The sequence below is a fragment of the Balaenoptera musculus genome, chromosome 12 (assembly GCF_009873245.2).
Source record: "Balaenoptera musculus isolate JJ_BM4_2016_0621 chromosome 12, mBalMus1.pri.v3, whole genome shotgun sequence".
NCBI lineage: Eukaryota > Metazoa > Chordata > Mammalia > Artiodactyla > Balaenopteridae > Balaenoptera > Balaenoptera musculus.
In genome coordinates, this window is record NC_045796.1 from 25,651,991 (window position 1) to 25,675,820 (window position 23,830).

Here is a 23,830-nt window from a genome sequence, read left to right on the forward strand (position 1 = left end):
CCAAACCTACCTATGGGTTTTCCAATTACATGAGAGTCAAATATTTCTTTTATTATTTGTGTCAAGTTTAAGGTTACTTACAATGAAACATTCTAAAACCACTAAGAAGTATTGCAAGTGAAACATGAAAAATCTACAGAAACAGAACAAATCATTTTGTTTTGCTAATAGAGAATAGGAGGGACAGGACACTCATACCATCTGTGTTCCAGCCTCCAAGAAGGAGTAGATGAAAAGGTGGAAGAAGCCTTGGGCCTTTAGGTCACCCAGGCCTTGTGTCTTACCCTTGGCTGGGTACCAAATCACCATGGGAACTTAGTAAAAACAGCTTCCTCAGCCCCATCCCAGGTGTTTTGAGCCAAAATGTCTATGGGTGAGGCTCATAGTTCATGTTTTTAACAAACTCCAAGTGACTCTAACGGGTTCACCCTCCTCAACATTGGTGAACTTGACTGCCCACTGGTAGAAGAGGCAGCCTAGCAGATCCTGATTCTGATGCCAAAGTACAAAGTGTTGAATACATTTATGGTGTCCTTAGGAGAATGTATAATCCTATTTGAAGCCCTGAATTAATTAAATACTTAGACTCTGCATGAGGGTCTAATGCGCTGTCTCCTATGTGTAAAGGACATCAGTTTGACTGCTAAATGCTTTTTGTTTTTCCAAACCTGGCTGATTCTTAGCTGGATTCTGGAGAGTTGGTATAACAAGAGAAGTGACAACTAGATAAATGGACTATTATGGACCATTTTTAAACCTATTTATCTTCCTTTCACTTTCCTTAAATAAGGGAAATCAGGGTAGCTCCAGGGTTAGTGAATTCAAGAACTCAGTGTCATTAATGGCCAAGGATTTTCTATATTTTCACTTTGCCTGCTCAGTAGTTTGCTTTGGTCCTCCAACTTGTTCCCTGAGGTGGTTCCCAAATGACTGACTGTTGTGAGCAGAGATCTGCACACAACAGAGATCACAGGCTATAGGGCAGAAGAGGGTATGTCCTTTCCTCTAGTTCCTTTTTTAGGTCCCTTTGAGAGTGAAGAAAACTCTCCCAGAAACTCTAGCAGCCACTCTCTTGTGTTTCCTTGGGCAGAATTAATATCTACATGCCCTTTCCTAAACCAGACACATCAAAGAGGATGGAATGACCGTGATTCTGTCCAACCCTGACTCACTCTTTGGGGGTCAGTGTGACCCACCACCCCTGAAGCACATGATACCTGAGGGAGAAAAGGGGCTTTGTCAGGAAGATGGAGAGGAATTGGGGAATGGCATGGGTGGGTGGGTGTGTGATGGACAGTGTCTAGCCCGCTAAACAGGAATTGATGCAAGAAGAGGAAGGATCTCCAGCTGCCCAAGCTTCTTTCTGATCTACCCAACCCTTAAAGACGCCTGCCCTTTCCCTTCCCTTCAGAGCACTTACTTATCTCAGTCCTTGCTCCCTTACACTTGAGATACTACATGGGGATATTTCATAAATGGATAAAAGTGGTTTTACTATCTGGTGGTACAACTCTTACTAATTTTTTTCTTTATATTTAAATTTTTCGTAGCTGTTGTAGTCCATTTTCTTTTCCAGATTAGCTTTAGAATCCGTTTCTCAAAGTCCATAAGAAAATGCCATTTTGGGATTTGTACCAAGATTGAATTGAATTGGAAGATTAATGTGGAGAGAATTGGCATCTTGAAACATAGCATATCTATCTATTTACCCAGGGTTATTTTTTCTACTACCCTTTAATACAAATTTCTAATTTCCTTCATAAGGGTCTTGCGCTTATCTTTTTAGTTTTATGCAACACACATAAGGAAGCAGAGCTGAGAGAAGGGAGAGAGTGAGTGAGCCCTGGTAACATTGAATCTAAGAATCTAGCACAGCCTAAAGCAGACAAATCTTAAGTCAATAAATTCCCTTTTCTTCTTAGGCTGGTTTGAATTCCATTTCTGTTATTTGCACTTGAAAGCATTCTGACCATGACATCAAAAGAATACATAGAGAGGGTAGGAGGAAAGATGACAGGCGGTCACCAGACACTTACTATGTATGTAATAAGAGTATCCTCCTTCTACTTCTAAGACTTGCTAGCCGTTTAGGTCTCACAGGGAGCCACGTCTACTCTCATTCTGCCTCAACCCTCCTGAAAATTTCCTAAAGAGATTTTAAAATACAGAATGGAGACAAATGGTCTCTTAAAACCTTGTCTCCATTTTCCAAAGAATTATCTGTGGATTTGACCCTTCACAGCGGGTAAAGGATACTTGGTAGATCTGGAAGCTAATATCATGTCCTTTATAAATGGCTGGTAGTATCATCAGGGCTGCTACATTTGGGAAGTTGTGCAATGAACAAGTTTAGGAGGTGCCATTCACACAGGTGATAGAGTGAAACAGCATCCCCTGGAGGTGTGTGATATGGCACCCTTGGGTATTATTACTATGCATAATTCCTTTTGGAATTGCTTTATAGAGGTCTTGAATTAATTAAATAATGAAAAGTCTTCAAAGAAGCAAAGTATTAGTAATATCCTATATTCTAAAACTTGTAATATCTTGAAAAAATCCTTCCTCTGAGAGAACTACCAAAGGAAAGCTTTGTTCTGATTATCTTTTTGTTATCATTGTAATTAGGAGTGTTTTACACATCTTCATTCATTCAAACAAGAATTTATTGAGTGGCTACTATGAACCTGGTATTGTTTTAAGTGCTAGGGACAGAAAGAGTTACCAGAAAAAGTCCCTACCCACATGGAGCTACCTTCTAGTGGAATAGGCATATGGTAAATGAACAAGCAAGTACTACGGTGTATAACATAATGGCAAGTGGAGCTACCACGCTGTAAAGAGAAGTGAAACATTACAAAGGGAGAGTAGCAACACTTATAAAACAGGAAGTGAGGACTTCAAGGGCAGGGGCTTTGCCTAATGTAAGCCGGTGACCGTCCTACCACCCACTCTCCCTCTGTCCCCACCTCCACCCAGTAAAACAGCTTCTGGGTTTGGCTTCTTTTCAAACTCCAGGATTTCCTTTCTTAGCTTCATCCACCCCTAAAAGCCACCCAACAACAAATGCTAATATTTTATGTGGTTGCCCACGACCATCTGATCTATATGAAAGGACAGAAATATGTCCAGAATACGGGGCTGAGGGGAGGGAAGAGTCAGGATGACCCACGTTTCCAGACCTGTCTTGGATATTTAGAAAACAATGGGTCTCTGAATACTCCCCTCTCCCCTCCACCACCTCCACACAGAAATGTCCGTCTTTCAAATGGACGTCAGTAACTCAGCGTGATGTAGCGGTTCTGTATTTAAGGTTAATCTGGAAGTGTGTTGTCTCCAAAAAATTTATGTACCAGATTTCCTCAGAGATTACAATCGAGATAAACATCCTCAAGTGAGCCCTCCCAGGGGCTGCCTGGGAAGACGGGGTGGGTGTACTGAGGCAAGAGTGCGGGGCGGCGGTGTTCCCTCTTAACTATACGTGGGTTGGTACGTTTTCCTGCCCTCCAACCCCCTTTCCAGGTGACTCTGATGGAGACAAGCAACAAGAGCTAATCCTTGTTCGGTGGTGATCTCCCTCTCCCTACACACACACACACACACACACACACACACACACACAATCCATCCATGTCTTAGGACTGCAGTTACATGAATCATGAATGTTGCCCCACCCACCAGGAAAAGCTACAAGTTTGAACAGCTCCAGCCCCGTAATGAAAGGCCTTTGTAGGAGGCATTACCTCTTGCTGAACAGAAGCAATTTGAAACCGGTCCCACCAGTGTGACTAGGAGACTGATTCAATCTTCTCATAGGTTTCTCCAAGTGTGACAGACACAAACAGCCCAGTTTCCTTTAAGGAGTCACAGGAAAGGTCAGCCTCCTCAAGTGGCAGGGGGACAGCACCACTGGAAACCGTCAGACGTGTGGACAGATAAGCATAATGTACAGGGGAAATGCCACGATAGAGGTTTGTAAAAATGATGGGGGTGAAAGATGAGCAGGAAAGGTTTCCCAGCGGAGGTGACATTTAAGTTGAAGTGAGAGGGAGAACTTGCCAGGGGGAAGGTTTAAGAAGATGAACCTTTGAAAAATGTCTTAAATATCATAAAACTCCATTTAAGAAAATTTCCAAAGTCTTAACAATATGGAATATTTATTAGGATAGAAAAGAAAAATCTTAGATATTTGAATATATCTCATAGAGATTCAGAAGAAACTTTTAATGAAAACTGTGACAACATATTTCTGACTGGTACTGCAATATCCTGTTTAAGCTTTATAACTGCCTGAATTAAAACAAAGTTATTCAGAAATTATAAAACAAAGCATCTAAAACAATGGCTTCTCTGTCTGAAAAGCAAGGTATTGAACAAATGTAGCTGAGCTTACATGCAAAGATTTCGGGCATTCGAATAATGCTAAATTCTCTCATTTATTCACAAGCTTATTCATAGTTATGGGGGAACAGGGGCTAGAGGAGTAAATATAATTCAGAAAAAACACTTAATAATTAAAAGTTGATGGCAGTGCTACCATTTGATCCAGCAATTCCATTTCTAGTTATATACCTAAAAGAAGTAAAGCATCCATATAGAAAGACTTATACACAGTTGTTCATAGCAGCATTACTTACAGTAGCCAAAATGTGGAAACCACCCAAATGTCTATCAACTGATGAGTGGATAAATAAAATATGGCATAGCCACACTATGGAATATTACTTGGCAATAAAAAGGAAAGTCTTGATATATGCTATAAAACAGGTGAACTAAAGGCCACATATTGTATGATTCCATTTATATGAAGAGTCTGGAATAGGCAAATTTATAGAGAAATAAAATAGATTAGTGGTTGTGCAGGGCTGGAATTGAGGGGGATTGGAATGGGGAGTGATTGCTAATAGATAGGGGGTTTCTTTTGTGGGTGATGAAAATGTTCTAAACTTAGATTGTAGTGATGGTTGCACAACTCTGTGAATGTACTAAAACCAGGGGTCCCCAACCCCTGGGCCATCAACCGGTCCAGTCCGCGGCCTGTTAGGAAGCGGGCCGCACAGCAGGAGGTGAGCGGCGGGCAAGCGAGAGAAGCTTCACCTGCCGCTCCCCATCGCTCGCATTACCACCTGAGCCATCCCCCACCCCCACCCCCCTGTGGAAAAACTGTCTTCCAAGAAACCGGTCCCTGGTGCCAAAAAGCTTGGGGACCACTGCTGAAACCATTGAACTGTGTCCTTTAAATGGATGAATTTTGTGTATGTGAATTACATCTCAATAAAGATGCTTTAAAATTTTATTGCTTTAACTTTAGGCTAAAAATGAAAATAAGTTGGGCTTTTAGATTTGGTTAAAATCAAGCACAGCTCAAACTGGATTAGACCATCTGCACATGGTGTCTTCAGCTGTCAGTAAGAGGGAAGAAATGGCTGACCAAAAGAGATGGCAGGAAGTCATGTAAGAAAGACTTCATCCAGACTGTGGGGAATGACCTGATTGATGTTCAACAACAAAAACCACCACTACAAATTAAAGATCCTGGTTTCAGGATGCCAAACCCAGAGACCAGAAATTGACATACAACTTCCCCCGAAATTAGTAGCCCAGAGCATGTAATAACAGCTTCATGGGACTACAAAATACATATAACTCTGCAGAAACACAGCTGCCGTCAAACAAAGCAGAGTAATTTCACTTAACAGGTTAGTTCCATATCCTTCTCCCACAGAAAGAAGAATTCAGGTACCAGACAGTGAATGAAGTTTCCAGTGAAAAAACGTCAGGCCTAATGTTAATGAGCCTCAAAATATACCACAAGATCACTAATGACCTCCAGTGGTTACAACTGAAATTGCTCGGTTTGTGATACATGAGACTAGAATAGGATGGCCCACAAAGCAATTATGGATATAGGGTTTGGTCTATTATTTTCTTATCTTGAAAGCTGCAAAACTGGAGTCAAAGGAAGCCTACCCAATGACTACCATAAAAATCTCCCTTCCTCCTGATTTTTAAGCACTGACTGAAGAGCCGCTTTGTCCGTGGCCTGTCTTTGCAGCCTCTTTCGACATGCCTGGAAGATGGCTGTCTCTCTCCGGTGACTTGGTGACTCCATCAGGAATAATCCACTAGGAGCCCCACGGACGCAGAGAAAGCTGACAGTGGAGAAGGTGCGTTCGTAGGTAGGAGAGATGAAATGACTGATCAAAAGAGATGGGCAGGGGGAAGTGTAAGAAAGACTGAGAGAAGCAGGTATTGTAAACTAAAATTACCCAATTTGGTCTTGCACAACTCTGACACTTTTTGGTAAATATCTAAGAAGTTTGAGGGTTAGCCTGTCCCCCAAGTCCCGCCACCAGGTTGTAGTGAAAGCAGCACCAAATGATGCCCTACCTGGAGTTTCACTGAACAAACTTTAGTAAATAAGCCCAAACCACTTCATACAGCCTCCTCTGTAGGCCTGACAAAATCCCAGCTCTCTGCCCTTTGGGTGAAAGATTCATTCAACTGAGAAAGAACAATGTTCCATAAACAGGATTCTATTACTATCCTTTTTGTTGGCCTCAGGCTACCAGAAAACCCCCAGTCAGACAAGGCCATTTTTTGGAGATGAAACGATCCTTAATAAGCACCAACTGGCCTGGCTGGATTCTTCAACCAGGTCCAGGCATGCCAGAGGGCTCTCGAGAATATTTTGGTCAGTCCACATAGCTGAATACCTTTAATTTCACCAAAGACAGGCCATTTCTAGCATTCAACCAGCATGTTAACAAGTCACTAGTTGCTCTGATAATAACTAATATCTAATATTTGCTATGCTAATTAGCAAAGTATCTGGTAATAACTAAAACACTGTGACTTTTCCAATACAGTGCTAGCTAATCACCCCTAGAGTACCAACTCTTGATCAGAACACTAGTTGCCCCTGGGTGTAATTTCAACTAACACTTTCACATGTCACACCAGCCATGCTGGAGTATTTGAAAATAAATTACAGATAGAATAGGATGCAAGGGAAAGAATAAGAAGAACCAGGACTTAACGGCAATCAGTGACCACTGCCATATAAGTCTTGCCCATATTCCTAATTGTTGCTGCCACTGTCATTTCTCAGATATTTTTTGGATCCACTCATTCATGTAACAAATATTTTGGAGTACTTACTTCAAATATCTTATCTGAGAGTTCCAAGGAGAATTTAATATACTAAGACAATGTTAAAAATTCATTGGCTGGGGCTTCCCTGGTGGTGCAGTGGTTGAGAATCTGCTGCCAATGCAGGGGACACGGGTTCGAGCCCTGGTCTGGGAAGATCCCACATGCCGCGGAGCAACTAGGCCCGTGAGCCACAACTACTGAGCCTGCGCGTCTGGAGCCTGTGCTCCGCAACAACAGAGGCCGCGATAGTGAGAGGCCCGCGCACCGCGATGAAGAGTGGCCCCCGCTTGCCGCAACTAGAGAAAGCCCTTGCACAGAAACGAAGACCCAACACAGCCAAAAATAAATAAATAAATTAATTAATTAAAAAAAATTCATCGGCTGAAGTTATAACTTTTTGCAAAAACTAAACATCCTGCTATGGTATGAAGGTGTTCAACTCCCCAAGGCTCCATTTTACCCACAAAGAAGCAGCAGCACTAGAAAAGATTGTTTATAAGCCTTAAAATATCAGTTGCTTTTTTTCTGTGGAAAAAAAGAAACTCATAAAAGTTATGTGAACATTTTATGATATTTTATTTTTTTTAAGATAATTACATCATTAGGCTACATTTACCTTAATTGTGATTTAGTGCATCATAAAAAAATCGTGAATAAGAATTCTTGATGTTGCTTGTTAGTCCAGAGGTCAAACCAATGACTTATAAGAGCAACTGTTTCCTGAAAGAGCTATAAGGGAGAGAAAATGACATTTTCCTTTACAGTTCGATATGTTCTTAGTTGCTAAGCAACCCATAGGCAACCTAACAACCTCACAGCTAATATTTGCATTGCACGTTACAGTTCACAAAGCACTTTCACGTATGTAGTAAGGGTCTCTCCCTTCAGCTTAAACTCCTTTTATCTGGGGATGCAGGCAAGCCCCGGCTTGTTGGGTGGGCTGGTGGGAAAGGCTGGCAGGGATGTAATTGCAGAGGGGCTCAAGGAGGGCCCAAAGACGTAATGTATCCTCACTGTTGTTTCCACCTAAGCTAATGTGGTCTGGGGAAAGAGATCCCAAACATTTCATCTTGAAAACACATACTGGCCACTTGCTTAATTCTGAAAACAGGGCCATGTGAAGTAGGTGTGATTTTACTAACCCATAGTCCTACCTCTTCATAGCACCCACCAAAAGGAAAGTTAGTAAATTTTGCTGAAGGGCCATTGTTAGGAGTGTCTCCATGAAAGACATACACCAGGACCAGCGTTCCCCGACACCAGGACTTCAGTCCAGCTTGGCTCAGAGGGCATATATAAACCCACTGTCTTTATTACTAGTCAGGCTTTGGTCCCAGCCCATCTGGTCTCCTTCCCTTGTGAGTGCGCCTGGACCGCGCAGGAGCTCTGAGGACCCAGGCAGCCCCTTTTCCATGAAGGTCTGGCAGAGCTGCCTGGGCCATTCCAGTGACTACTTCCTGCATTATCTTTCAAAGAAGGGGCATCCCCAGGCCCCAGGGAACCACGCAGTTGGCACAAGAGGGAAGAGAGAATCAAAGACACACATATCAACACTCTCCACACCAAAATACCACCAAAGCACCTTCTCTTGTCTCCTCCCCCTTATAGCAACCAGGGTGTGTCCTGGAGGTTTCTGTTTCATCTCTGGAGGTGCTGATAGGGCAAAAGTGGGAGCAGCTCTTGCACCTCCCATAAGATTGGAGTTGTGGACTGGGGTGAGGAGAGACCGTCTTTGGGGTAGGGTTATTTTTGTTTAAAGTGACTCAAAAACTAAGTTCTTTACAAGTATTTATTTTATTTTAAATATGGCAACATGAGACCCAATATATCACAGTAAAATTCACCTTAGAAATCTTGTCTTATTCTAGAGTATGTGACTCACCTGTCGATTTAATGACTTGTTGCTAAAAGGTGTCCAGGCACTGAATCTTTTTTTTTTTTTTAAACATCTTTATTGAAGTATAATTGCCTTACAATGGTGTGTTAGCTTCTGCTTTATAACAAAGTGAATCAGTTATACATATACAATATGTTCCCATTTCTCTTCCCTCTTGCATCTCCCTCCCTCCCACCCTCCCCATCCCACCCCTCTAGGTGGTCACAAAGCACCAAGCTGATCTCCCTGTGCTATGCGGCTGCTTCCCACTAGTTATCTATTTTACATTTGGTAGTGTATATATGTCCATGACACTCTCTCACCCTGTCACATCTCACCCCACCCCCTCCCCATATCCTCAAGTCCATTCTCTAGTAGGTCTGTGTCTTTATTCCCGTCTTGCCACTAGGTTCTTCATGGCCTTTTTTTTTTTTTCCTTAGATTCCGTATATATGTGTTAGCATACTGTATTTGTTTTTCTCTTTCTGACTTACTTCACTCTGTATGACAGACTCTAACTCCATCCACCTTATTACAAATACCTCCATTTCATTTCTTTTTATGGCTGAGTAATATTCCATTGTATATATGTGCCACATCTTCTTTATCCATTCATCTGTCGATGGACATTTAGGTTGCTTCCATGTCCTGGCTATTGTAAATAGAGCTGCAATGAACATTTTGGTACATGACTCTTTTTGACCTATGGTTTTCTCAGGGTATATGCCCAGTAGTGGGATTGCTGGGTCGTATGGTAGTTCTATTTGTAGTTTTTTAAGGAACCTCCATACTGTTCTCCATAGTGGCTGTATCAATTTACATTCCCACCAACAGTGCAAGAGTGTTCCCTTTCCTCCACACCCTCTCCAGCATTTATTGTTTCTAGATTTTTTGATGATGGCCATTCTGACTGGTGTGAGATGATATCTCATTGTAGTTTTGATTTGCATTTCTCTAATGATTAATGATGTTGAGCATTCTTTCATGTGTCTGTAGGCCATCTGTATATCTTCTTTGGAGAAATGTCTATTTAGGTCTTCTGCCCATTTTTGGATTGGGTTGTTCGTTTTTTTGTTATTGAGCTGCATGAGCTGCTTGTAAATCTTGGAGATTAATCCTTTGTCAGTTGCTTCATTTGCAAATATTTTCTCCCATTCTGATGGTTGTCTTTTGGTCTTGTTTATGGTTTCCTTTGCTGTGCAAAAGCTTTTAAGTTTCATTAGGTCCCATTTGTTTATTTGTGTTCTTATTTCCATTTCTCTGGGAGCTGGGTCAAAAAGAATCTTGCTGTGATGTATGTCATAAAGTGTTCTGCCTATGTTTTCCTCTAAGAGTTTGATAGTGTCTGCCCTTACACTTAGGTCTTTAATCCATTTTGAGTTTATTTTTGTGCATGGTGTCAGGGAGTGTTCTAATTTCATACTTTTACATGTACCTGTCCAGTTTTCCCAGCACCACTTATTGAAGAGGCTGTCTTTTCTCCACTGTATATGCTTGCCTCCTTTATCAAAGATAAGGTGACCATATGTGTGTGGGTTTATCTCTGGGCTTTCTATCCTGTTCCATTGATCTATATTTCTGTTTTTGTGCCAGTACCAAACTGTCTTGATTACTGAAGCTTTGTAATATAGTCTGAAGTCAGGGAGCCTGATCCCCCCAGCTCCATTTTTCGTTCTCAAGATTGCTTTGGCTATTCGGGGTCTTTTGTGTTTCCATACAAATTGTGAAATTTTTTGTTCTAGTTCTGTGAAAAATGCCAGTGGTAGTTTGATAGGGATTGCATTGAATCTGTAGATTGCTTTGGGTAGTAGAGTCATTTTCACAATGTTGATTCTTCCAATCCAGGAACATGGTATATCTCTCCATCTATTTGTATCATCTTTAATTTCTTTCATCAGTGTCTTATTATTTTCTGCATACAGGTCTTTTGTCTCCTTAGGTAGGTTTATTCCTAGATATTTTATTCTTTTTGTTGCAATGGTAAACGGGAGTTTTTTTTTTTTTTTTTTAAATTTATTTATTTTTGGCTGCATTGGGTCTTCATTGCTGCGTGTGGTCTTTCTCTGGTTGCGGCGTGTGGGCTTCTCATTGTGGTGGCTTCTCTTGTTGTGGAGCATGGGCTCTAGGCACACGGGCTTCAGTAGTTGTGGCTCACAGGCTCTAGAGCGCAGGCTCAGTAGTTGTGGCACACGGGCTTAGTTGCTCCGCGGCATGTGGAATCTTCCCGGACCAGGGCTCGAACCCGTGTCCCCTGCATTGGCAGGCGGACTCTTAACCACTGCACCACCAGGGAAGTCCCGGGAGTGTTTTCTTAATTTCACTTTCAGATTTTTCATCATTAGTGTATAGAAATGCAAGAGATTTCTGTGCATTAATTTTGTATCCTGCTACTTTACCAAATTCATTGATTAGCTCTAGGAGTTTTCTGGTAGCATCTTTAGGATTCTCTATGTATAGTATCATGTCATCTGCAAATAGTGACAGCTTTACTTCTTCTTTTCCGATTTGGATTCCTTTTATTTCTTTGTCTTCTCTGATTGCTGTGGCTAACACTTCCAAGACTATGTTGAATAATAGTGGTGAGAGTGGGCAACCTTGTCTTGTTCCTGATCTTAGTGGAAATGGTTTCAGTTTTTCACCATTGAGGACAATGTTGGCTGTGGGTTTGTCATATATGGCCTTTATTATGTTGAGGAAAGTTCCCTCTATCAGGCACTGAATCTTGTGTGGAAGCTCTCCATTTCCAAGCTTTCCCTGGGAGAATTCCCAGCTGACATCTCAGCAAATTATTTTCGTCCAGTCCTAGAAACTGTAGGTTCATTTCATAAACTGTGGGTTTAATTAAGATCACCTAGAACATCCAGTATATTAATGTTGTCCATATAGGAATAATAGAATTACAGCAATTCATTTACATATAGTTGTTTATATAGATACAATTAGAGCAATTCATATATATATATATATCCATACAAATATACACAGAGTTCATGAACTCTAAATCATTGCAATTATTCTCTCCTCAACTACTTGCACCCAAATGTGAATCCAAATCAGAGCTGTTTTTTACTTTGCTGGCAAAATGACTCAGAAATTGGAATGATTCTTTATCAGCCATAAATACTGACTTTTTCTTTCTCTGGAAAGCAAGAATCTGAAGGGCTCAAAGAGGGCGCCCTCCCACCCCCCCACCCAGTGCCTAGCTTTTGAGGACATAAGTCAAAGAGGATATAGAAGAAAAAGTTAGGCTAATATATTAATGATCTATTGCTGCATAGCAAATTACCTTAAAATTTAACAGCTCAAAACAACAAACTCTTATTATTATCTCAAAGTTCCTGAGGGTCAGGAGTCCAGGCACAATCTAGTAGGGTACAGTATTGTTAGTCTACTAGGGCTGCCATTACCAAAAACCACAGACTGGGCGGCCTGAACAACAGAAATTTGTTTTCTCACAGTTCTGGAGGCCGAAAGTCCAAGATCAGCATGTTGTTTCTGGTGAGGCCTCTCTTCCTGTCTTGCAGGCAGTAGCCTTCCTGCTGTGTTCTCACAAGGCCTTCATTCTGAGCACACATGGGGTGGGGTGCGGGAGGCGCTCTGGTATCTCTTCTTCTTCTTCTTATAAGGATACCAGTCCTATTGGATTAAGGCCCCCAACCTTATAACCTCATTTAACTTTTATTACCTCTTTATAGGCTCCATCTCCAAATGTAGTCACATCGGGGGTTGGGGCTTCAACATATGGATCTGGGGGAGGGGGGACACAATTCAGTCCATACAAGGTACCTCTGCTTCAAAATCTCCCATAGGCTGCAATCAGTTTGTTGGCCAGGACTCCAGCCTCATCTGAAGGATCTGAAGCTCATTCATGTGGCTGTGACCAGGATTCAGTTGCCCATGGACTGTTGGGTGGAGGAATCCTTTGCTTTCCTTGCCACATGGGCTTCTCCATAGGGCAGTTCACATGGCAGCTGGCTTCCATCAGAGGAAGCAAATGAAAAAGCAGGAGAGGGCACACAAGAGGGAAGCCACAGTCTCTTGGTAACCTAACCTCAGAATTGGTATCCCATCACTTTTGCTCTGTTCTATTAGGTAAAAGCAAGTCGGTACGTCTGGCCCACACTCAAGGGGAGAGGATTATACAAGAGTGCAGATAGTAATACAATCTACCACAGTTCACCCTTTGGATCAGTTCCCTTCCTTTCCCACATGCAGAACACACTCATCCACGCCTTAAAGCAGACAACCCCAAAGTTCCATCTCATCAATATTTTGAGCTTAGATCCCAGGAGATAGAAATGATTCATAACAGACTCTACGGACCCAGATATACCTACTCTTGATCTAGAGAACTCTGAACTAAAAAGATAAGCTATCTGGTACTAGCCCCTACACACAATATATATAATGGTAGAACAGGAAAAGGATAACTACAATAAATATTCCCATTTGTAAAGGAGAAGAACGATATATAAAAGAGTTAATCCATAGCAATTCTGAGATCCTGCTGTAGAAGGCTGGAACCCAGTTATCATTTTTAGTCTCAAACAATCACATTCTCTTTTATACCGTGTAGGTAACTCCTTTGACAACACGGCTTTCTCAATATCTATCTCAAGTTATTTGATTCCAGGCAGTGCTATGTGCCACAATTTTTTAGAGACTTGTCTCTCTCTCTCTCAATTTAATTGCAAGTAGTTTGAGCCTATCAGACTTTCCTGAGGAAGAGCCAAACCCTAGGTCTCCCCTCTTTGAGATATTTTCCCAGCGTGAAAGTATTTGCTGGGTACCACCTTATTCCATTCAGAGATCCTAACAATGGTGTGACAACCATACTCTTCTTGATTTGGTCTTTGCCACTAGGCACAGTTTTAAGCAGACTTTTTTGCTCAAAGGACTTCTCTGTTGCTTCTTAACTAGCTGAACATGTGAATCAGTTGCACCTTCCAAGCTTGCAGAACCCTGAGTTTTTTGGTTGTCTCTGAATTCCTTTTCATTCTTGCTTGCAAACCAGCCAAATATTTTCTGAGCTCCTTTAATTCTTGTAGTAACTTGGCAAATGCAGCCAGTAGAAATGAACACATTCTAATAACAGTCATTTTCTACCTCTTTGTACAAAGTACAAGCTCATTAGGTATGTAATATGCCTTTTAAGCTATTCTAGACTATACTTTTATACATTTTTTTTGGTAACATGGATTGCTGACTGTCCAAGTCTCCAATAACAATTTCATGCTGCCAGACTGGATGTTAATGTCACATAATTTGGAATGTATTGATGTTGGTATGGCAGCACCCTACTCCTGGAACCAATATTTGTATCTACCAAACATTTAAGAAATAACAAACTTATTCCAGAGAATAGAAAAAGTGGGAATTATTTCCAGGTCCTTCTATGAAGTCAGCATAACCTTAACACCAAAACCCAACAAGAATCTTATAAGAGAGGAATATTATAGGTTTATTACCATAAACATAGGTCCAAAAATCCTAGTCAAAATATTAGAACACCAAACCCAGCAATGTATTAAAAATGTTAATATATCACCAGCAAGTTGGCATGTAAATTTGATTTGATATTACAAAATCAATGCACTTCTCATCATTAATAAAACAAAGGAGAAAATCATGAAAATCTCAGTAGATACAAAATGTGCATTTGATAAGATTCAACACCCATTCGTAACAAAAAAAATCTTACCAACCTAGAACGAGAAGAAACTTCCTAATCCAAATTAGGACATATTATAAGAAACTAGCAAACATTAAACTTAATAGTAAAATGTTGAAACTTTCCTTATAATTGCCACTACCATCTTTATTCAATATTGTTCTGGAGTTCTGTCCAATGTAATAAAGCAAGAAAATTAAATTATAATCATTGAAAAGGAAAAAACTGTCATTATTTATTAGTGGCATAATTGTATGTAGAAAATACTGAAGAATTTACAGGTAAATTGTCAGATTTAATGCATGTTTAGGAAGGTTGCTATACACAAGGTCAACATAAAAAAATCTGTATTTCTGTATACTAACAACAAATTTTTATTAAAAAACAATATGTCATTTATAATAACTTTTAAAAATCCAATTTAAATCAGAGGTACAAATGTTCCACATAGAATACTAAAAATTTTATCAAGAGAAATTTTTAAAGATCTAAGTAAAAGTAACGTCTATATAGATGTTAGTTGTACCAAATTAATCTATTAATCAAAACCCAGCAGTGGGGTGGGGTGTGTGTGTGTTTGACAAACTAATTATGAAATGTGTATGAAATGCAAAGGGTCAAGAACAGCAAAGCCAACTTTAAAAAGAATAAAGTAATAAGACTTACTCTACATGGTATCAGGACTTATTTACTATAAAGTTAGTGTAAATATAGCATGAGATATTGGCATAAGAATAGACAAATAAACCAGTTTGAGTCCGGAAACAGACTCACAAATATATCTCACTAGATTTATGACACTAGTGGCACTGCAGAATAGTAGGAAAGGAAGATTCTAGTCAGCAACACATGGAGTAGAACCACTGCGTTCCGTTGGGCCCAGCTGATCCTCAGAATCATAATAGTAAATGATTGTTTTAAGCCACTAGATTTTGGAGCGTTTTGGAAACTAATAGAAAAAATTCATACCTGGAAGTAGAGTATTGCCGTAACATAACTTAAAGCATATGGCAATGATGTCAAAAAAGAGCAGCAAGTGGAAATTGGAAGGGTGGTGAGGAGACTGTCAGTGGAGCCTAGAAGAACAGTGAAGTTGCTAAGAAAGGCTAGAAAAAGGATCACCTGTGTTATGTAGCAGTGGAATGTTTAGTAACACTGTTGCCTGCATTAATGTGGACAATAGGAAATCTATCAAGGAATGTGCAGACCTGGCTAAAGAGATTCCAAGCAGGATACAGAAAGTTCTGACTGGCTTCTTAGCTGAATATGACACAATAAGAGAGACATGAACTGACCTGAAAATCTATTTAGTTTTTTAGCAGAATCTAGCAGAAATAAAGAATATCTAGTACAGTATCCCCAGCCAGCAAAAAGTCTCAAAGTAATAAATGGCTTCATTTCAAAGACCTCCTTGATAAGGTCTTTGAAAGGTTTAAGGTGGTGTGTCTCACAGACCCTCTCATTTACAAAATAAAAGAGTTCCTAAAAGTCTTAGAGACTTTGTCCCACAGCACCCTGATTCATATCCCAAGGCAGCCAGGGGCCTATCTCAAAGGGATTTGTGGATGCAGCTTTTGTTGAAGAGAATGGATTATAATAAGATACACAGAAAGCCCACAAAATTGTCAAGAAGATTGTTCTGGTGAAAGCATGACCAGCTTGAAATAAAAGGGACTGAGAAGGCCTGAAATAGTCTCTGAGCCTCCAACTTTCTACAGGTAAGAAGCAGGCTGAGAAAGCTTTGCAACTGCAACCACAGGTAATTTCTTATTGAAAAAGATGGGTGACTCAGAGGACAGAGCCAAGAGTCAGTAGTGCAGAGCCAAGAGAAGCTGAGAACAATGGATTAGGAGACTACTCCCAGGGAGTAGACCTGGACCATAATCAAGGAATTATCAGGACAACTGGTCTGGCTGAATTTCAGAATTGCTATGTACCAGCAACTGCCATGTGACTTCTGTTTCCTGCCTTTGTGAATAGGAAAGACTGCTGTGGTTACCCTTTTTGTGTTTCGCTAGTGTAATCTAGGTGTCTGGGAGACAGCTACATTCACAGGTCTCCAGTTCAAGAGGAGCGACAGACAAGGAGCCTCACTTGCAATTGGACCTGATGCAGATCACAAGAGACTGGACTTCTAGACTGATACCATAATTGGATGAGACTTTGGGTGTCTTGGGATGGGGTAAATGTATTCTGCTTGTGAAAGGCATGTGAATTGCTGTGACCAGAGGATGCCACGTGGTATATTGTCTGTACATATGGCCAGGAACGATTGCTCCCATCCAGTTCTCCCATCAAGAAGTGGAGTCTTATTACCCTTCCTCCCCACAAATCTGCACTAGCACTGCCTTGTTATAACCAATAGGATGTTATGGAAGTGATGATATATGACTTCTGGTCCTGGGCTTTAAGACTGGCAGTTTCTCTTTTTGCAGTCTTGAGATCTAGCTGCCAGGTAAATAAGCTTGGGCTAGATTACTGAGTGAGGTGAGACCACATGGAAAGACAGAGGTTGAACCAGCCCCCAACTATTTCAGCCACCCCAGTCAGAGCACCAGATGTGTGAATGAAGCCATCTCGGGTATTCCAGTTCCAGCTGAGCTCTCGGGTAAATGCAACCAAGTGAATGACCCCAGCCTACAACAGCAAGTGGAACTGCCCAGAGGAACTGTGAACCCACAGAATTGTGAAAACCAACGATTCCTGTTTCAGATTTGGGGATGGTTTGTTATCCAGCACAGACTGACTAAGTTGTGTGTTGGTGAGCATCCAGAACTCTCATATATAGCTGGTCAAAGTGTAAATTAGTATAAGTACTTTGAAAAACGGGCATTATTTCCTAAAGTTGAACACATGCATACACTTGACCCAACAGAAAAACATGCACATGTGGACCAAATATATCCACAAGAATGTTCTTAGCTGCTTTGGATAGCTCCAAACTGGATACAACCCAAGCATCCAACAACAGTTGAATAGATAAATATATTGTCATGTATTCATGCAATAGCATGCTACAGGTCAATGAACAGGCTGCTGTTACACACAACAATATGCATGAGTCACACACCTAAGACATTAAACAAAGGAAGCTGGAAACAAAATAATACCTTTTGCATGGTTTTATTTATACAAAGTTCTACGCTCTAGTGGTTGAAGTCAGGATAGCGGTTACCTTTGGGGAGGAAAGAGAAGGTAATGACTAGAAGGGATATGAGAGGGGATTCTGGGGTGCTGGTATTGATCTAGGGGTGGGAGCCTGGGTGAGTTCACTTTGTCATTCATCGAGTATTACACTTATAACTTGCGTATTTTTCTATATCTTCTATTTTGATTAAGAAGTTTTAAAACAACATCAAATACTACTAAGTACCTAGAAAAAGTAAAAGTACAACTTTATAAAGATAGAAAACTTTACTGAAAAGCAATTTTTAGAGACCTAAATCAATGGAGAGAGATGTTTAGAGATATGTATTAGAGATTCAGAAAAATGAAGAGACTAATTCTCTCAAACTGATCTACAGATTCAATGCAATCTCAAAAAAATCCCAAAGTGATATTGTGTGTGTGTAACTTGAAAAGCTGATTCTAAAATATTTATGGAAATTTACAAGGCTAAAGTAGTCCAGACAGTCTGGAAGAGCAAGAGAGGGAGATGTGTTTCTAGATATCAAGACTTATTATAGGGGAGGAGGGATAAATTGGGAGTTTGGGATTAACATATACACATTAACTGAATCACTTTGCAATACACCTGAAACTAACACAACTTTGTAGATCAACTGTACTTCAATAAAAACAAACAAACAAAAAAACAGGGATATATTGTATAGCACAGGGAATTACAGCCATTACCTTGTAATAACTTTTAACGGAGTAGAATCTGTAAAACTATTGAATCACTATATTATATACCTGAAACTAATATAATATTGTAAATCAACTATACTTCAATAAACAATTAATGTAGAGAAACTTATTATAAAGCTGCACTAATAAGATGCCATGGTATTAGCATGGGGACAAACAACTAATCAGGGGAGCAGAAGAGAAGGGTCCAAAATAGACTCGTGTATACATGGGCACTTCTTAGATTTCAAATCAAAGAGGAAGAGAGAGATTTTTCCATTTATAGAAAACAGAGTATCTATTTAAAAAAGAGAAAAGCAAGTGGACCACTTTCTCACACTGTACCACACGCACATCAATATCTGGAGGTTTTTATATATAAAATCAATTACCCATGGCTTGTGAGTGCCCAGAAGACAAAATTAAGAACAATGGATGAGGTCAGAGAGATGGATTTTGGCTCAGTCTAAGTGGGAAAACAATCACTTCAGCAGCATTAGCTGTCTTGGGAGGTTATGTCCATTACAGAAGATGTTAAAACACAAATTGGATGACTGCTTCCACTGAAATTCTAGCTGAGATTCAAGCATCAGAAATGTCTAAGTTTCTAAGCAACCCTCTGTTGCTATAAATACCAAGAAGAGAGGGAACAATGTGAATTTCTTCAGCCTGGAGTAGCTGAAGAAATTTTATTGGCAAGTCAGAAGAATCTGAGAATAAGCCAAACACTGGTGGTGCCTCTACGCTTATTACACTTCAATGAGACAGAAGCACATTTTAAAAATGAATATCTTGGAAAGGCATGTACCATATTAGGAACAGTTTTAGAAATATTACAGAGGGGCAGCATGACATGGTGAGCACCAAATTTGAATTCCTGCTCTGATCCCCCCCAAATTGAAGCCTTAGGGACTTCGCTGGTGGTCCAGTGGTTAAGACTCCACACTTCTACTGCAGGGGGCATGGGTTTGATCCCTGGTCTGGGAACTAAGATCCCACATGCCGCATGGCCAAAAACAAACAAGCAAACAAAAAACCTCAAACTCCCCCCCAAAATTAAAGCTTTACAAGTAATTTCATCTCTGAGCCTCAGTCTCCTCACGCGTGAAGCAAGGCAGTGATGTGTCTTGGCAAACTACAGTACAATAATGTTCAGATAAAAACCTCATGGCAATGTGGAAAATTAAATACCTCCCTCTGAATCAACATTAAATCAAAACAAATCCTTAGTTTCATAAGATGCCCAGCTGTTGTTATGTGAAATCTCTCCAAGAGCCAACGTAAGGGATTTTTATTTAGCAAGTTCTCAAAATTGGTATTATCCTCTGTGGTAAGGTATTACTGAGTTACAAAATGAGCAGAACATTACAGAAAGAATAGTTGCTATCTCTGCTGGTGGGCTTCAATATGTGAGTACAGTACATCATATATAGATATAAACATAGACACAGATACAAATTCCCACAGGATTATATTCATTCTCTTAGATGAATATCTTACTTTATTGACTAGTTATTTGATCCAGGGAGAGACAGCATGCTGGCAATCACTACTTCTTTAAATGGAATGATTTCTTTTCATAGTCCAGCATTTAAAATCTCTCCAGGGACTTCCTTGGTGGCACAATGGTTAAGAATCTGCCTGCCAATGCAGGGGACACGGGTTCGATCCCTGGTCCAGGAAGATCCCACATGCCGAGGAGCAGCTAAGCCCGTGCGCCACAGCTACTAAGCCTGCGCTCTAGAGCCTGCCAGCCATAACTACTGAAGCTCGTGCACCTAGAGCCCATGCTCCTCAACAAGAGAAGCCACCACAGTGAGAAGCCCGTGCACCACAACGAAGAGTAGCCTCCACTCACCACAACTATAGAAAGCCCACGCGCAGCAACGAAGACCTAACGCAGCCAAAAATTTTAAAAATAAAATAATTTTTAAAAATCCTTTCAGCCTCTAAACAAAACTCTTAAAAAAAAAAACAAAAACAAAACTCTCCAAATAGTAGCTCCATAAGATATTAATAGGTATTTCCCAGAAAAACAGCATCTGTGGTTAAATATGCCTGGAAATGATTGATTGAACAAAATTAAAACTGTTTCTTTTTTGTAGGATGTTTTGCAAATTTAGTATATTGATGTTCACAGTCAATCTCCAAGAGAAGGAGGTAATATGTAGCATATCTCTTGTTCATTGTTAAAGGAGCCTATCATGAAGTGTATTAGTTGTCTAATGTGGGTATCAGAGTGGGTATCTAGTGCTGTGTAACAAATAGTCCCAAAACGTAGTTGCTTTAAAAAAGCATTTATTCTCTCACAGTTTCTGTGAGTCAGGGGTCAAGCATGGCTTAACTAGGTCCTCTGGTTCAGTGTCTCTCACAACCCAAGTGTCAGCTGGGGCTTTTGTCAGCCCAAAGCTGAACTGGGGAAGGATCCACTTCCAAGCTCGGGTAAAGGGTTGTCAGCAAGATTCAGTTCCTCACAGACTGAGGAACAAGGGCCTCAGTTCCTTGCAGGCTGGAGGCTCCCCTCCCAGGTGGGCTTCTCCACCGCTTAGCTCACAAAACGGCAGCTGGCTTCCACCCAAGTAAGCAAGCGAGAGGGCAAGAGAGGGCAGGCAAGATGGAAGCTAGAGTCTGTAACAAAATCTCAGAAGTGATACACCATTGCTTTTTGATTCATCAGAGCAGGGGTCAGCAAACATGGTCAGCAGGCCATATTTGGCCCACTGCCCATTTTTGTAAATAGTTTTATTGAAAGACAGCTAATCATATTTATTTACATATTGTCTGTGGTTGCTTTTCAGTACAACAGCAGAATTGAGTAATTGGGAAAGAAACCATATGGCTCACAGAGCAAAAAAAAATTCCTACCTGGCCCTTTACAGAAAAAGTTTGGCAAACCCTGCATTAGAAACAAGTCTAGCCTCCACTTGAGGGGAGGAGATTCAAAAGGGCATGAATACCAGGAAGCTGGGGTCGTTGGGAGTCATTTTAGAAGCTGCCTACCTCGTAGTGCCTGCCAACAGGTAGGGACTTGGCAAGTAGTTGCTGAGTGAGTAAATGAATAATTGTTCACATCCACCAATTTTCTAAATTCAAGGGCTGAAAGAAAAGTTGCTAGCCAAGAAAAAGCCAAATTCCTTCACTGATTATTAGGATTTGACAACTGCATCACAACTGTAACAACTCTAACAACTTATCAACTTGTGTGATCTTCTTATTAGTAATTTCCATCATTATGTCAAGTGAGTTAGATGGCAAAATAAGCTTAGAATTGAATTCATATGTAGATCGGACAGATTATTCTTTCACAACATCAGCAAAGTGGAAGAAAGCGTACGTATTTGAGATGAGGACTCACTCTGGGGGCAAGAATATTGTGAATTATGTTTACAATAGGACGGCTACAGTATCTTCTAATACCAAGAGAGACTCAAAACCTAAATGTACAAAATCAAATTCTCATCCATTTTTTTCATCTTTTCTCGATGTGCTTTCTCCAAAAGCCAAAATACTGTACCACAAAGTTCTTCCTTGATCATTTAGGATCTCTCTTGTTCTAGTACAAAGTAGCGTGTCATTCTTGGAAGAGGAAATGTCACGCTGCTGCTTTGCTTACAGCCTCGTTTTCCACTGAATTGAAACTCCAGCGTGGGTGACACAAACTGGAGAACTATTTCTTACCTCACTCTGTAAAACAAGGGCTCTAAATATTTCTAAAGTTTGGTGCAAAAAGGGAATAAAATAGGAGACCCCAATCTGTGGCTCTTCTCATGTGTTACTGGATCCAACAAACATATTAAGTAACAAAATCAAAGTGGGGAGGGGGACATGGAATAAAGGCTATATTTAACATCCTACATTTTTATGAGTAGCTACTCTGACTGGCACAGTGCCAGTAAGTCTCTTTCCCATACATGAGCTCATTTATTTCTCACATTCATCTGGGAGTTTGATTACAGATGAAAAGAACAGGGTAAAGAAAATCATCTAAGGTCACACAGGTAGTAACTGGTATCAAGTTTAAAGGTTATACTGGATTTTTCCTAACATGTGAGTGTAACTTGAATTGGATGTATGACTGGTATGGGTTAATTTGGAAATACACTTTCTATCCCGTGACTTATTATTCTTTATAACTGACATATCAGTGAGAAACTCAGCAATCGACACTTGCACCTCTATGCTTAGGGAGAAAAAGGCAGGTGGGGGGTGGCGGGTGGTGCCTGTTGTGTGACAACCAAAGCCAGGCTAAGGGGTGAGAGGGCTGGACAGCTGCCAGCCCATACAGAGAGCTAAATCATCACTGGCATAAATCAGAACCGTGTTGTCATTAACTATGTCTCCACAGGTGACTGGTTACACAGCTGGAGGAATGTAAATTACTCGGGTCCTACTCCACTGTGCAAGACACTGACTTGGAGTGGAAACTGGAAACAAAACATTGTTCCCTGGCACAGAGGTACCTACATTTGAGTACTTTGGCAATTCACATTGCGAGTTGTACAACGATTCATTTATTTTCTAAAAGTTAATTCCTTAAATATGCCTCCTCAGAGGTTGTGTGGTTCTAAAGATTGCAGAAAAGAACTGGTATACAGGAAAAGTGAGTGTGATTTGTGAAAAAATAGAAATGAAAGATAATTCCAGTTAAGTAAAATGTCCTATATTCAGGGCATGTAAAAACATGCCATTTTGAACATAAACTGGTATATAATTTTTATTAAATGCACAAATAAATAATAAATAATGAAAGTAATAGCATGTTTGGAGACACAGGAGGAGTTTTGTGAGCCAAAACTGGACACAATCAAATGCTGGATTTGCTCACAGATATAGAAGTTTAAAGCTGTAACATTAAAACTATAACAAGAAGTGACTGTGCTATTTAAATTCATTCAAGAAGAATAATCAATTATTGTTGTTCTACAACTTCCAAGTCCCAACCCCTACTTTCTTTCACGTAAATAATAGTTTTTAGAGCACGATTTTTGAGGTTCCTGTGATGCACAAATGTCAAGATGGGCCTGAAAACAATTACACGGGTTGTGCTGCAGTTGAATACGTGTGTTGTTAGGATATTCTGTTCTGATACACGGCAAGGTTGATTAATAAGCAGAGCATGAGTCCTTTTAAAAAGATAAAATATAAGTATCACGATTTTAACTAAGATTTGATCTTATTGATCTGTATATGACTGTAACCCAAATCTTAGCATATTAACTTTTCAGAGCTATACAGTTCTAACCACGAACTGTATTCGCAGTAGATTCTTTGTCTTTCTCTTT

General features: G+C 40.3%; 1 protein-coding gene across 1 annotated transcript in view; it reads right to left on the bottom strand.

The window, feature by feature from the left end:
- Positions 1 to 23,830, bottom strand: part of ECT2L (epithelial cell transforming 2 like) — a 76,284-nt gene that overhangs the window by 51,967 nt on the left and 487 nt on the right. Inside the window, 4 exon segments of the mRNA XM_036870938.1 lie at positions 7,769 to 7,881; positions 9,035 to 9,083; positions 11,753 to 11,837; positions 17,810 to 17,874. Of these exon segments, the coding sequence (XP_036726833.1) occupies positions 7,769 to 7,881; positions 9,035 to 9,083; positions 11,753 to 11,805 (215 nt within the window). The 5' untranslated portion in view covers positions 11,806 to 11,837; positions 17,810 to 17,874.